The sequence below is a fragment of the Nansenia antarctica genome (genome assembly GCF_963989245.1).
Source record: "Nansenia antarctica genome assembly, chromosome: 3".
In the NCBI taxonomy this organism is placed as follows: Eukaryota; Metazoa; Chordata; class Actinopteri; order Argentiniformes; family Microstomatidae; genus Nansenia; species Nansenia antarctica.
Window position 1 is genome coordinate 27,726,389 of NC_137688.1, and position 14,303 is coordinate 27,740,691.

The window sequence follows — 14,303 nt, forward strand, 5'->3', positions numbered from 1 at the left end:
GTGTGTGTTTGGTGCTCAGCTGAAAATGGCGGCCCGAAGCGGATCGCCTTAACTTTATCGCACAATAACAAACGAAACGGACAACAACATTACACTGAGATGGACACAAACTTCAGCGATATGCTCTATTAGCCGGTCTTCAGGACGACATACAGACCACAGCGACCGAAGGAGTTGGCGTATCGGTACGGCGAAAAGTTACCTCACAACAACAAACCGCCGTTGAATTTGGCTAGCTAGCTAGCTTCCATTGGCTAGCTAACATTCGTTAGCTTAGCTACACAGCCAAACGCTGCCCGCTACGCTAGCCTGGCTAGCTAGCCAGCGTACCTAATGGTGTTAAGAAGGGGGGTCGCGCTAGCCTGTCCGGAACTCGTATTGCCCCGCAGAATTGTATCTTTAACAAAAGCTTACGAATAATGTTATTTTTGATGATGCAAGAATGCGTTCAGTTACATGATCTAGCTTAACCAGCTCCGTGAGCTGATATCCTCCGAGCGTGTAATTGTTTGTATGGGCATTTGGATTCGCTCGGACAGAGGACAGAGACAACAAGCTATTATCTTACGAGCTGTTAGCTAGTTAGTAAGATTGGTAATGCTACGCTAGATAGCTTGTCTAAGCGTAATTATAATATATGTCAAGTTGTATTACCTCACGTAACGCTCTCCCGGCCTAGCTAGGCTAGATACATGCTATAGTGCTATTCATTTACGTGCACTAGCTATACCGTATACGTAGTACTACTATTTAAATAGCTAATGTTAATGGTCATTGTTTATAGCTGATGTTGATATGAATACAGCATTTTTCACTTGTCTGAATAAGGAGCAGTAACGCATGTGTGTATTCAAAAAAAGCAGACATCAATCGAACCTGCAAGTAGGTTAATTTGTTAGTAGTGGCCCCCTGTCAAACAATCGGTTGCCGTAGTTTTTCCACAGGACTCTGTCGTTTGCCATTTAACACATGGAATGAAAGTAGCTAATGCAGTGGAATGATAGTAGTCTCAATGCTGTTAATCACGCTCAATGTTGTTGTCCTAGATCATGGACGACCAGCACCCACGGTACAGCAAACGCTTGGTAAGTACAATTCTTTAGTAAAGCAATGCTGGCTGGGTTGCAAGCTCGATGAATGGGTTACAGTTTTATGGCATGACAATAGACTCGACGTGTGTCTGCGGGTTCGTCGGAAGTTCAAGTTCACTGTTCGATCATCCGGCCCTTTAACTCAGAGAGCGACCATGAGCACAGGGACGGAGCCCACTTGCACATACCATCTTGGTAGACACCAGTGTCGGCCTCAGGAGTAGGCTGTTACTGGGTTACGGTTTGTTAGGGGTGGGCGTATTATTATTATTTTTTTTTCTGTTGTCATTTTCTGCCTTTTGCTGATTATTACGAATGATGAACTATTATTATTTTGTGCTGTTTAGTGTTAGAATCAGAATCAGAAGACTTTATTGCCATGACATGTAAACATGTTAGGAATTTGGTTTGGGACAATGGAGTACGGTTTACAGCAGGACAGGTGCAAGACAGGACAAGACAGTGCAAACCAACATCAAAGTGCAAGAGTAATAATTAATATAAATATAAAGTGCATAGATCAAGTGTTCAAGTCTTCAAGTTAGAATGTGTGTGTGTGTGTGTGTGTGTGTGTGTGTGTGTGTGTGTGTGTGTGGTGAAAATATCAATCCTGTTTTTGAGATGTCTTAGTGAAATGGCGTGAGATGTGTCTGGGATTGAGATAATAACAGTGTTGATGGTAGAAGGGGGTGGGGCGGTGATGCTGGTCCATCTGTCTAGCCCAGCTAGTGAATGGGAGGGAGGGGGATGGGGTGAGGGATAAGCCCCTCCTTTTGTGGTGCCCACATCATGAGCTGTTGGATAATCCGCTAACTGTCTCTGGTATGGACACATCCATACGTTAAGTATGGTATTAGCTTCCAGCCCATTTAAAGTGAACTGTAGCCTCTGTCCTCTTGTTATTAGCGTACAGGTACGCGGCGGCGTTACCAGGACGACGGGATCTCGGACGACGAGATCGAGGGGAAGAGGTTGTTTGACCTGGATGAGAAGCTGCAGAGCGAAAAGTTCAACTCCATCCTGGTTAAACATATGGACGGAAAAGGTCAGAGGTCAAACTGTGATATATACTGTCTCACCAAGTTTATTGGACGTGATGATTATGGCCAGCAGTGTTTCCTGACCTTGTTAGCAAAAAGAACTGTGGGCCCTGAGTTCTCCAGGTCAGAAGAAAACTGAATTGTTGCATCTAACATGTTTCACTGTGTTTGTTTGCAGACTTTACATTCGAGTACATCCAGAGAGGGGGGCTACGAGACCCCCTGGTCTTTGTGAAACCAGACGGCCTTGGCATAGAGTATGTCCTTCTCCTTTTTAGTACTTTAATCAAATTCCCCCCAGTGTAATTTCTGGATAATATGGAAGTCACCTGACTTTTAGAAGATAACTAGGCAGCCTTACTGAATCCCTCTCTCTTTCTCAGGATGCCAGACTCTGATTTCAGTGTCAGTGACGTCAAGCTCTTTGTAGGTAAGGGGATCCAAGCTACGAGAACTCTATCCCTAACCACAGCTTGCTTAGATTACAAATTGAGTTTGAGTCCTTCAAGACGTCCTACCCTCTTTTTTTCCATTTGCCACGTATTCGTGTGTGTTTTTTTTTCCACATCAGTGTTAATGTCATAGTCTTTAGATGAAGATGCACATTACTTTTAGTCCCATTTAGCTATGTTGTCCTTTCTTAGTTTTAGTTGGTGAAAACCGAAGACATTTTAGTGTAGTTTTAGTCATCAACAATGGCTAAATGTGACAGAAACTAATGTGCTTCTTTGTCTAAAGACTAAGACTAAATGTAAAATAGCCTGCCAAAATGAACAGTTTCATATAGGTCTTTGTAGTTGAATGTGGACCCAGTTGATGAGTCCTCCTCTCTTCCTTCTATTCTAGGTAGTCGGAGGATGATTGATGTGATGGATGTGACCACTCAGAAGGGCATAGAAATGTCCATGGCCCAATGGCGGCGCTACTACGAGACCCCGCCCTCCAGGCGAGAGAAGCTTTACAACGTCATCAGCCTGGAGTTTAGTCACACCCGGCTGGAGAACCTGGTGAAACGCCCAGCCTCGGTGAGCCCCGCACCAAGCCCCGCACCAAGCCCCGCACCAAGCCCCAACACCAAGCCAGAGAACCATCCAGACACTCCACTCCAGTATTCATTAGAGACCCAAGACGTACACACACTCATAGTGCCATCACACTAATGTTGCAGTACCACAATAGTGCTGCCATACCAAAAATAGCTTTCGGTCAAAATACAGTTGTGCTTTCGGGAGTACTTTTTAACACATCCAGTATGAGGCATTTGTGAACAGTACACTGTACGGTATGTTTCTATCTAAGATAATGTTTCTATGTATGACATTGGCTGGTTGCCTCCTAGCAAAGAGGATACACCGTTGCTACGTTGAATTGGCCTGTCTCGTTCGAAATTCACGTCTTACGTTCCAGTTCTGCCTCCGGTCGAATGCGTGATTCAAGTAAGCTCGTGCAAACCCAGGACATATGTGAAGAAAATGCAACCCGGTAATCTTTCGGCATTTAGCTGGTGTGTGAACGGCGGAAAAAATCACTGGCGGAGCCGAGTTGCGATTCCATGTAATTGACAGGGTACTATGTGTGAAAGGGGGGGCTTTATGTTGTACTTTTTTGAAGTTGAAATTGTCTTTCATTTCCTTCCTTATTTGATCCCTAATTCCTGCGTCTCCAGGTGGACCTGATAGACTGGGTGGATAACATGTGGCCGCGCCACCTCAAGGAGCGGCAGAGAGACTCCACTAACGCCATCATAGACATGCACTATCCCAAAGTACAGAAGTGAGTCCCGTGTTGCCGTTGGGTCATGCCAGTTAAAGACGTGTTGTGTTTGTCCACCATCACCATGTTACGAACTCTCTCTTTCTCTCGCTCACTCTACCCCCTCTCTATCTCTCTACCCCCCCCCTCTCTCTCTCTCTCTCTCTCTCTCTCTCTCTGTCCCTGTCTCTGTCTATCTCTCTCTCTCTTCTCCCTCTCTCTCTGTCTCTCTCTGTCACTGTTTCTCTCTCTATCTCTCTCTCTCTACCCCCCCCTTCTCTCTACCCCCCCTTCTCTCTCTCTCTCTCTCTCTCTCTCTCTCTCTACCCCCCTCCCTCTCTCTCTCCCTATCAGGTACTGTCTGATGAGTGTCCAGGGTTCCTACACAGATTTCCACATAGACTTTGGAGGCACGTCGGTCTGGTACCACATCCTCCGTGGGGGCAAGGTAAGACTGAGGCCCCTGTTTACCTTCCAACCACCACCACCACCCCTGCCAAGCCCGTCACCCCGTTGAAGTTGAGATTTAAAACAGTTAAGTTACAGCGTTCCACATTAACGCTTGCCCGCTAAACGTATCCAGGATCCAGCAGCGTCGTCGGGCTCGCGCAAACAAACCCGGAGAATGTTTTACTTGCTCCGGGCAAGCGTTACTGTCGAACCCTGGGCTATTATACGGTTTAAGGTAGGGTCACCCCAAGGTTCCCGCTTAGCATATACTCTATACCAGTTCTAGATCCAGATATGACATGTTCGCCTGTTCCATCTCCTCACCTTTAACCTCTGACTTTTGCCTGAACTTTTTAACCCTGTCGCCCTGCAGGTGTTCTGGCTGATCCCGCCCACTCCCCAGAACCTGGAGCTCTTCGAGACCTGGGCGTTGTCAGGGAAACAGGGGGACATTTTCCTCGGAGACAAAGCCATGGACTGCCAAAGGATAGAGCTTAAGCAGGGGTACACCTTCATGATCCCCTCAGGTACACGCACCCCCCCCCCCCCCCACACACACTTAAACATTCTCTAACACGCCACACATACACCACTCATTCTCTACACCGTCTCGGTCCAGGCTGGATCCATGCGGTGTACACCCCCGTGGACACTCTGGTGTTTGGGGGGAACTTCCTGCACAGCTTCAACATTCCCATGCAGCTAAAGATCTACAGCATCGAGGACCGCATACGAGTGAGTACCTGGCTGCAGGGGTGGAGGACGAGGACACACCTGTGAGCTTCTCCCTTAAGCCCAATTTATACTTCTGCGTAAAATCTAATAAAGATTAGAAAAATTATGATAACCATCTTATTATCTTAGTTTACTGTCATTTCAATGCATTATAGACATTTTCTTTACAACAAGCATAACAAAAATACGTTTTTTTGATCGCTATTATGCCGCTATGAGTACACCGACCAACGCGACGCAGACCGACCAACGCAGAACTATAAATTGGGAGAGCCCTTGCGTAGGCGCGCATAAATTCGACGCAGAAGTATAAATTGGGCTTTACCCCGTGACAGTGTCTCACGCCCCAGCCCTGCTCTCCCACCTCCTCCCACCTTCCACCAGGTCCCGGCAAAGTTCCGCTACCCGTTCTACTACGAGATGTGCTGGTACGTGCTGGAGAGGTACCTCTTCTGCCTGACCAACACCTCCCACCTCACTCCTGAGTTTCAGAAGCACTCCCTCGGCGTCGGTGAGTTTGTCACACACACACACACACACACACACACGTTGCCTCTCCATCTCCCATGTTTCCCTGTCTCCCTATTTCTCTATTTCTCTCTTTGTCCTGTCTTTCATTCCCTGATCATCCGTCTTGTTCTGGTCTCTCTCCCCAGGTCTGACACGGGAAGACTCCCCCGTCAACAGTCTGGAGAGGAACGGCACGTCGGAGAAGAAGGAGGACGACGATGGTGATGGTTGTGAGGGAGCCGCTCAGGAAATCAAGGTCGAGGAGGAGGAGGAGGAGATAGATCAGGCTGCTGATACTGATCGCTCCCCCCCCCCCACCCCCGGGGTCAAAGCCAACCTGACTCCCTTTGAGTTGGAGGGGCTGTGGAACCTTCTAGGGAAGCTGGAGGAGCTGCCTGACGCCAAGAAGTCTGTCCCCGCCGGCATCCACAACGCGCCCGCTCTGCTCCACGGCATACGGGTGCGTTAGTCCCTTCATCTGTTCATTTTGGCACTATTCAAACTTTTTAACACTTGCATCTTTTAAAATAAGAATTGAAACCTCATGTTCGTTATCTCCAGCACCATACCAGTGTCTTGATATGTGAAAACGGTGAAAAGTTATGAAGAGAAAAAGTGATATGGAAATGATTGATTTTTCAATTCAGTGAGACCCCCCCCCCCCCCATACATAGACACTGGCATGGCACTGGAGATGATGATAGTCAGAAGTATTGAAGCTGCTCTCCAACATAGCTCTTGAGTGTCTATCTCCATTTGGTCTTCCTCTTTTGTTCAGGCGCTTCTGGAGGAGCACTCCAACGACGACGCCAAGCTGTCTTACACTGGGACGCCCATCGTCAAGTGGCCCAAAAGGGTGAGAGCCTGGGAGCGCCTGTTCCTGTGTGTGTCCGGAACACACCCACTCCAACGCACGTTCTCTCTCAAACTCACCTGCGCTTAACCACAACCACACTCAACCACAACCACACTCGCATAGGTGCAGAACACAAACTCATCCACACATCGATTACCCCCCAAAAACAACTCTCTCTCTTTCTCTTTCTCTCTCTCTCTCTCTCTCTCTCTCTCTCTCTCTCTCTCTCTCTCTCTCTCTCTCTCTCTCTCTCTCTCTCTCTCTCTCTCTCTCTCTCTCTCTCTCTCTCTCTCTCTCTCTCTCTCTCTCTCGTGTCTGTGTCTCTGTGCAGCCCTCATGGTACCAGCCCCCCCCTCCTCCCCCTACGGTGCAGTACCGTCCACAGCTCTCTTCCTCTCTCGCCCGGCCGGTGGTTCCGCGGCCCACCAAGCCCAAGTCCTCCATCGCGCAGCTGCGGCGCCGGCGGGTGCGGTGTAAGCGCTGCGCCGCCTGCATGCGGACCGAGTGTGCCGAGTGCACCTACTGCCACGACATGAGGAAGTTCGGAGGTCCCGGCAGGCTCAAGAAGAGCTGTGTGATGCGCCAGTGTCTCTCTGTGAGTCATCCACCTCTACCCGGGTCCCTGTGTCTGTCCGTGTGTGTGTGTGTTTGTGTGTGTGTCTGTGGCTGGTGGAGGAAGAAATGCATGGAATAAGGAATGGTTTAAAACAGGTGTGTGTGTGTGTGTCTGTGTGTGTGCGTGTGTCCGTCTGTCCATGTGTGTGTCTGTCCGTCCGTGTGTGTGTGTGTCCGTGCGTGTGTGTGTCCGTGCATGTGTCCGTGCGTGTGTGTGTCCGTGCGTGTCACCGTGGTGACCCCCTATTGTCTTCTCTCTAGCCCGACCTTCCTGCCACTGCGGTGTGCGAGGTGTGTGGAGAGGGGAACCCCGATTCCGGAGACGGGACCCCGTCCCTGACACTCATGGAATGTTCCAACTGTGCTCAGATCGTTCACCCCGACTGCATCAAGGTGAGGAGGCTCTGCCCCGCCCCAGGGCTCGGACCACACCGCCCTCCTCTTCACTCACCACTCCAGGGTTCCCACGGGTCCTTGAAATCCATGAAAGTTTGTGAATTTGAGAAAAAGAAATCAAGTTCTTAAAAGCTTTTGAAAATAGACATGGGTCATTGAAAGTGCTTGAATTCCCCCATCTCTCTATATATATTAAAAAATGTTTTACTTAGCTCGTCAACTAGTTCTGTCTCAAACTATGCCTTGTTGGGTCCTTGAATTTGAGGGAATTGAGTGAAAGTCCTTGAAAGGTGCTTGAATTTGATGTTTCAGAAGGTGTGGGAACCCTGCCACTCTCTGTCAGGTGTTGCTGTGTGTGTCAGGGGTCATGAGCGTTTGTAACCTCCGTCTCTCTCTGTGTCAGGTGCCTGGGGAGGGCAGGATCAATAAGGATCTCCCCAGCTGCTGGGAGTGTCCCAAATGTAACCAAGGCAAAGGCTCTACCTCCGAGGTATGTGCTTTCTCTTTCAGTTCTCTGCATGTTTCAAAAACCTGCTTTTAAGTGCCAAAGAATTCCAGAACACTCACCACCCGGGGCGCTTGTGTGTTTTATGTGGTGTTTACTTAGCAATCAACTTAGTTTGGCTACCAAAGGAAGCATCATCATTCATGCAGGTATCAACCTGTCCCCTCTGCAGATCTGATTGAACCTGCTACTTGCAGGTTTGTGTCAGGCTGGTAGGAACATTATAAAGCAGGTATTTTCAACGATAGCAGGCTGTGTACTTTCACGATTAGTCTGACACCAAAGAGGTGTCAATGAAAGTCATTCTTATGCTGAAAAATCTGAAAGAAATGAGTAGAAACATAGCCAAACCCATAGGCATGCCACCATCAACACTTTGGAACAACATTAAAAAGAAAGTAAAGCACAGGCTCAGCAATTGCAAACAGGCTGGAGGTGTCAAAGAAGACTTCTACAGTGTCAGAGAAGACTTCTACAGTGTCAGAGAAGACTTCTACAGTGTCAGAGAAGAGTTCTACAGTGTCAGAGAAGAGTTCTACAGTGTCAGAGAAGACTTCTACAGTGTCAGAGAAGACTTCTACAGTGTCAGAGAAGACTTCTACAGTGTCAGAGAAGAGTTCTACAGTGTCAGAGAAGACTTCTACAGTGTCAGAGAAGACTTCTACAGTGTCAGAGAAGAGTTCTACAGTGTCAGAAGACTTCTTCAGTGGAACAAATCCCATGTAACTGCCACTAGAACTGGCAAACCTTTCTTAATGGCTGGTGCAGCAGCAGGCAGCATGTATTCTGAGGTGTACAGAAGTATCTGGTCTGCTAAGAGTACAAGCAAAGGCCTCCAAATTCATTGCATTGTGCTTCAACATACAGTAAGACAATGGCCCAAAACATACTGCCATAGCAACTAGGGAGTTTTTCCAGGGCCAAAAAGTGGAAAATCAACCAAGTCAATCTTCAGATTAAAATCCAATTCAACATGCATTTCATTTCCTGATGATAGGATTTTAGGGGGAAAAAAACCTCAAAACAAACAACTGAAGATTACCTCAGTACAGGCCTGGCAGAGCATCACCATGGTTACAGGACAGGCCTGGCAGAGCATCACCAGAGAATAGAACCCGTGTCTAGGTCGCAGTGGGGTCAACGGGGGAAGACTATAGGCCGTAAAAAAAAAAACATCTTTTACTGATCCATTACTTATGCAGGGCACTATATTTAAGCGTTATGGAAGGAGAAGCCGTGGTATATCACGGCTTCTCGTTCCATAACGCTTTTATACAACGGTTGCCGCATTTATCTATCAATATTTCACAGAAGAAAGACAAGACAAACTTTTCATTAATGTATTTTAATGGAACTCTGTTTTATTGTAAGTGTATTCATCCGCTGAACAGTTGTTTATTGGCTGCTAAGCAACGGTAATAATGTAACTTCGATAACGGTAATATATACAAACTCGGAGTAATATGAAAAGATGTGTCAACATTCCATTTAGCCGTGCGTATGTCATGGATATCAGCACGGCTGGAACGCAAACTGACCAATAGAGACAATGGACCGGATCTATCCGTTGTATAAATATATATATCTGTATATAGTTTAGTTTTTTAGGTTTACTGCCAAGGCCCAATTGACAGTACCACTCAATTATCTCCACCTCTCTGTCTCTCTCTCCTGCGCTGTCCTTCATCATCACACAATCCTGTGGCACAGAAAACATTATTATTATTTCATTCTTGGCGGAGGTGTTGACGGTGTGGTTAACGATGGTGGGTGACAGTGGTGAGTGACATGCCAATCTCTCCCTCCTCCCTCCCCTCCCGTCTCAGTCCTCCAGTGACGACGACAGCGTCGCCTCCGCAGGCTCCACGCCGAGGCCCGCCAAGGCGGACCACCGGGAGGGCGCAGGCGAGGCGGACAGCGACAACAGCGACGCTTCGGCAGGCTCCGTCTCCACATCGAGGCCCGCCAAGCGGGCCCACCAGGAGGGCCCATCGCCAGGCCAGGCCAACAGAGGGGCGCGGAGGGGCCGACGGGGCAGGCCGCCCACACCACACCCCAGCCGGACAGCGCCCCCTCCCTCTCAGAGGCTGCTACTGCAGCAGCAGCAGAACAGGAAGAGAGCAGGGGCGCTGGAGCTAAGGAAGAGGAAGAGGGTAAGGAAGGGAGGGGGGTGTGTGTGTGTGTCGGGGGAGGGCGGGTCAATAGTTTAAATGTGCCGGTTGCCTTTTGGTTAGGTGTTCCAGTTGGAACTCTCGAGTATTGCTATGATGTCATAATCGTTCATGTCCGTTTTCTTTTTCCTCTTTCTTCACGTCAGACACAGCGGGAGCACAGCAAAATCTTACAAGTGGTAAGCATCACCATGTCACCTCGCAGTCTGCCTTGAACCAGCCGCTACAGTATCAAAGAAAAACCAGTCCGCGTTTACACAAAACGCTTATTTGATAATAATTTTTTTCGTACTTGGTTTCAATGCCTTGGTCCAAATGTGAAGAACATTAAAAAAAATGAATGTTTCACTTTGACTGCCCCTTTAGAGAGGTGGACACGGTCACACTGGGTTAACCCTTCAAATGTCACAACCACTTAAATGACTGCTTTACCCTCCCTCCCTCCTCACTCCTCTCTTCCCTGTCCTTTTCCTCCACGTCTCCAGAGACAGACCTCTCTGCACCACCTGACTTCTCGCTCCCCCAGACGCAGGCTGCTCCGAGGCCAACGCGCCTGGAGAGGCTCCCGCTCTGTGGTGCCCCCGCCCGAACCCTCCCCCAGCCTCACCCTCACCGAGGCCAGGGGAGAGAGCCGTAGAGGGCGGGGCAGAGGGGTGAGGCTCAGGGGAGGACGAGCAGGGAGAGGGGGGAGGATAGAACGACAGCTCCAGGTGGAGGAGGAGAGTGACAGCAGCGAGAGCGACGACAGCGAGGAAGAGGAGGAGGAGGAAGCGGAGGAGGAGGAGGAGGAGGAGGAGGAGGAGAGGAGGGAGAACGGGAACGGCGTGCGGGGGGGCAGACGGGATAAGGAGAACAGACCGCAGAGACGGGGAGGGAGAGCAGCCAAAGAAGAAGACGACGGAGAGGACGAGGAAGAGAGCGAGGAGGCCAACCAAAACCCAGGGGAGGAGGAGGAGGAGGAAGAGGAGGAAGAGGAGGAAGAGGAGGTGAAGGATATGGACGAGGGGAGGGAAGGGGGGCAGGCGCAGGAGGAACCGCCCACTACCGACGACCTCACGAAAGGCTTGTATCAGACGGTGACTCTAAAGCGTCCGTCGAGGACCAAGCGCGACCCGGGGGCCATCGTGCCCAAACTGGAGGCGGCGGTCGCCCCCCGGACGCCCCCCCCCCCTCCCAGCCAGAGCTTCATCCGATGCAACTCCCTCCTCCGGCCCCCCATCAGGACCCACTGCACCCCCTCCCCTCACCCCCTGGCCCCCTGGCGCAGATTGAGACCCACTTACACGCAGGCCAGTCAGACACACCTCACCCCCTCCTCCCGCCGGGAAAGACACTTGTACACGCAGGGCAGCCAAACCCCCCCCCCCGCCCCCTCCTCCCGTCGAGAGAGAGACACACACACGCAGGGGAGTCAGACGCACGGCAGAGCGCGCGGCGCTCCTCGAGACCACCGGGCAGAGGAGCAGAGAGGAGGGGCTCGGACGGGCAGGCAGGAAAGGACCAACAACGGTGCTGCCGCCGCCTCCTCTTCCTCCTCCTCCTCCCTCCTCCGCGTACCCCCCCTGCGCATCCCTCTGTCCTCGCTGCAGGACGGGGGGAGTGAGGCGGCCGGGGGGACGGAGCCGGGCTGCGAGAGGGAGGTGTGGGTGTCGGTCTTCCGCTACCTGAGTCGGGCCGAGCTCTGCGTCTGCATGGCCGTCTGCATCAACTGGTACAAATGGTAAGAGGGCAAAAATGACGAATCTATGACGTTCCATTCTAATATACATACACACACACACACACACACTCTACTGCTGACTTTTTAGGGTGCAGGTTAGGGTCAAAGGTGACACTGAAAAAGGTTATTTGACTGCTGCTGCAATTAATTGAGCGAGTGTGGGTTCTTTTTCTCTAAACGTGTACATGATCACAGTTTTGTGTGTGTTTGTGTGGTCCTGTAGGAGTATGGACAAGAGGCTGTGGACGCGGATCGATCTGAGCATCAGACACTCCATCAGCCCTCAGACCCTGCTAGGCATCATCAAACGCCAGCCTGTCTCTCTGGATCTCTCCTGGACAACCATCTCCAAGAAGCAGCTCAGCTGGGTCCTCAACCGCCTACCAGGTGTGTGTGTGTGTGTGTGTGTACACATCCACACACACACACTCTCTCTCACAGCTACACACATGCCACTAAACGCACACACACACACACACGTCACACCACCGACTGACACACACTCACTTTACCAAACTGTCCAACGATATTATCCCCTTCACTCTTTTATCTATTCATCTGACCGTGTCTACTTTTCATCCGCAACTGCAGAGCAGATAATGACATCCATCTCTCTCTGTGTCTCAGGACTGAAGGATCTCGTGTTGTCCGGCTGCTCGTGGACCTCCATCGCGGCCCTCAGCTCGCCCAGTTGCCCCCTCTTGCGCACGCTGGACCTGCGGTTTGCCAAAGGGGTGAAAGACGGACAGATCAGGGATCTGCTGAACCCCCCAGGTGAAGATGACCACCCACCCCTCTTCCTTCAGTTATAGACACAGGGTTCCCACGGGTCCTTGAAATCCTTGAAAGCTTGTGAATTTGAAAAAAAAAAAAAAGAAAAGGTCTTAAAAGTTTTTGAAAATAGACATGGGTCATTGAAAGTGCTTGAATTCCCCCCCTCTCTGAACATGTATTTTTTACTTAGCTCGTCAACTAGTAAATAAGTCTCTGTATTGCTTAACTTTACACATATTTCACAATATATTGTTTAGCTGTGCTGTGGTAGAGAAGGCAAGAGACCAACTAGTGTTCACACATTCAAGTCTCTCTTTTTAATTGTTATCTGTGAGCGGATAGTTCCTATTATATACATTTTCATCTAGATCTGTCTCAAACTATGCCGTGTTGGGTCCTTGAATTTGAGGGAATTGAGTCTTGAAAGTCCTTGAAAGGTGCTTGAATGTGATGTTTCAGAAGGTGTGGAAACCCTGTAGACACTTTGTTTTGAGGGTTTGGACTGTGGGCTTTATACATCTGGTTCACTCTTCTTTCTCTCTGTTCCTCTCTCTGCTCCCTTCACCACCCCCCTCCCCCCACACACACACACACTTCCCTCATCTTCCCCTCATCTCTCTCTCTCCCCCTCTAGGCTGTGATAACCGGAGTCAGCTGAGGAACATGCAGTGTTTCCGCCTGGCAGGGCTGGAGATCTCAGAACCCACAGTGAGGCTGGTGATCAGACACATGCCCCAGCTGACCCACCTGGACCTGTCCCACTGCAACAGCCTCACAGACCAGTCCATCAACCTGCTCACCGCCGTGGGCTCTTCCACACGGAACACGCTCACAGAGCTCAACCTGGCGGGTAAGACCCACGCACACACACACACACCCCAAAGGGTTCAATCTTGGGGGTAAGATGGAAGCGATACAGTACACACTCTGATATTCCAATAGGTGTGCATATAAATGGAGTTCTAGCATGATGTTGTTGTTGTTATTGAGTGAGTCTCTCTCTCTCTCTCTCAGGCTGCAGTACGCTGTCAGAAGCATGTCTGTGGTACCTCCGCCGGCTCTCCTGCCTCTCTTTGCTGGACTTGCGAGGCTGCAAAGGCATTCCCCGCCAAGCCTGCGAGGCCTTCATCTCTGAGCTGTCTGTCAACACCCTGTACTGCCTATCAGAGGACAAGCTTATCCAGAGGATATCGTAGAGCCCCGCCTCATCTGTGGTATATGGGTGTCGGGGTGAGGGACGGGGGACTTGCATTCCCCTGACTGTGAAGGGGAAGGGAGGCTTAAAATCGCCTGCACTCTGAAGTGAGAGGGGAAATGGAGAGCGCTTACACACTTGGTTGGGGGTGGAGCAGGGTTCTTTCAATGTTGTATAAATTTCTTTTTGGAGCATAGAGAAGAGACTCAGATGTTTGGGTTCAGGTGACATATGGGGGTTGGAGGGAGAGTTGGGGGCGGGGGCGGGGAAGGGGGATCTCGTGAGCGGGTAGAGGGGATTTCTTATCCCCGATGGGGTCTCCTCGTAGTCCTCCTCACCCAGGGGAGGTTCTAAGTGCTTTATGACAAGACCGTGTCCACTCAAAGGTGTTGGCTGTTGGCAAACTTCTCAAGGAGTACTGTGGTCGCCCCACCCTGAGTCAGAGAGGTGTGGCAAATGGGTTCAGGGACTGTGCGAGAGGGCAATCGACATG

The 14,303-nt window shown here is 50.2% G+C and overlaps 1 protein-coding gene across 1 annotated transcript; it reads left to right on the forward strand.

Annotated features, from left to right (window-relative positions):
* Positions 1–77: 77 nt before the first annotated feature.
* On the forward strand, positions 78–14,033 carry kdm2ab (lysine (K)-specific demethylase 2Ab). The gene is made up of 23 exons (XM_080527136.1): positions 78–185; positions 1,047–1,085; positions 1,998–2,136; positions 2,310–2,388; positions 2,515–2,561; positions 2,978–3,156; positions 3,798–3,904; positions 4,238–4,331; positions 4,707–4,860; positions 4,953–5,068; positions 5,453–5,579; positions 5,725–6,038; positions 6,357–6,434; positions 6,766–7,029; positions 7,311–7,442; positions 7,849–7,935; positions 9,777–10,103; positions 10,268–10,300; positions 10,607–11,841; positions 12,065–12,228; positions 12,469–12,615; positions 13,250–13,465; positions 13,630–14,033. Exons 2-23 carry the CDS (start codon positions 1,050–1,052, stop codon positions 13,809–13,811), a joined length of 4,257 nt encoding a protein of 1,418 aa, XP_080383262.1. The 5' UTR covers positions 78–185; positions 1,047–1,049; the 3' UTR covers positions 13,812–14,033.
* Positions 14,034–14,303: the final 270 nt, after the last annotated feature.

What these genes read in the sequence shown, in the direction of transcription:
- kdm2ab (XM_080527136.1), top strand. Translation starts at nt 1,050, where the DNA reads ATGGACGACCAGCACCCACGGTACAGCAAACGCTTG. An exon ending in ACATCCTCCGTGGGGGCAAG is followed by an intron (nt 4,332 to 4,706) that starts GTAAGACTGAGG and finishes GTCGCCCTGCAG; the next exon opens with GTGTTCTGGCTGATCCCGCC. An exon ending in CTCTGCTCCACGGCATACGG is followed by an intron (nt 6,039 to 6,356) that starts GTGCGTTAGTCC and finishes TCTTTTGTTCAG; the next exon opens with GCGCTTCTGGAGGAGCACTC.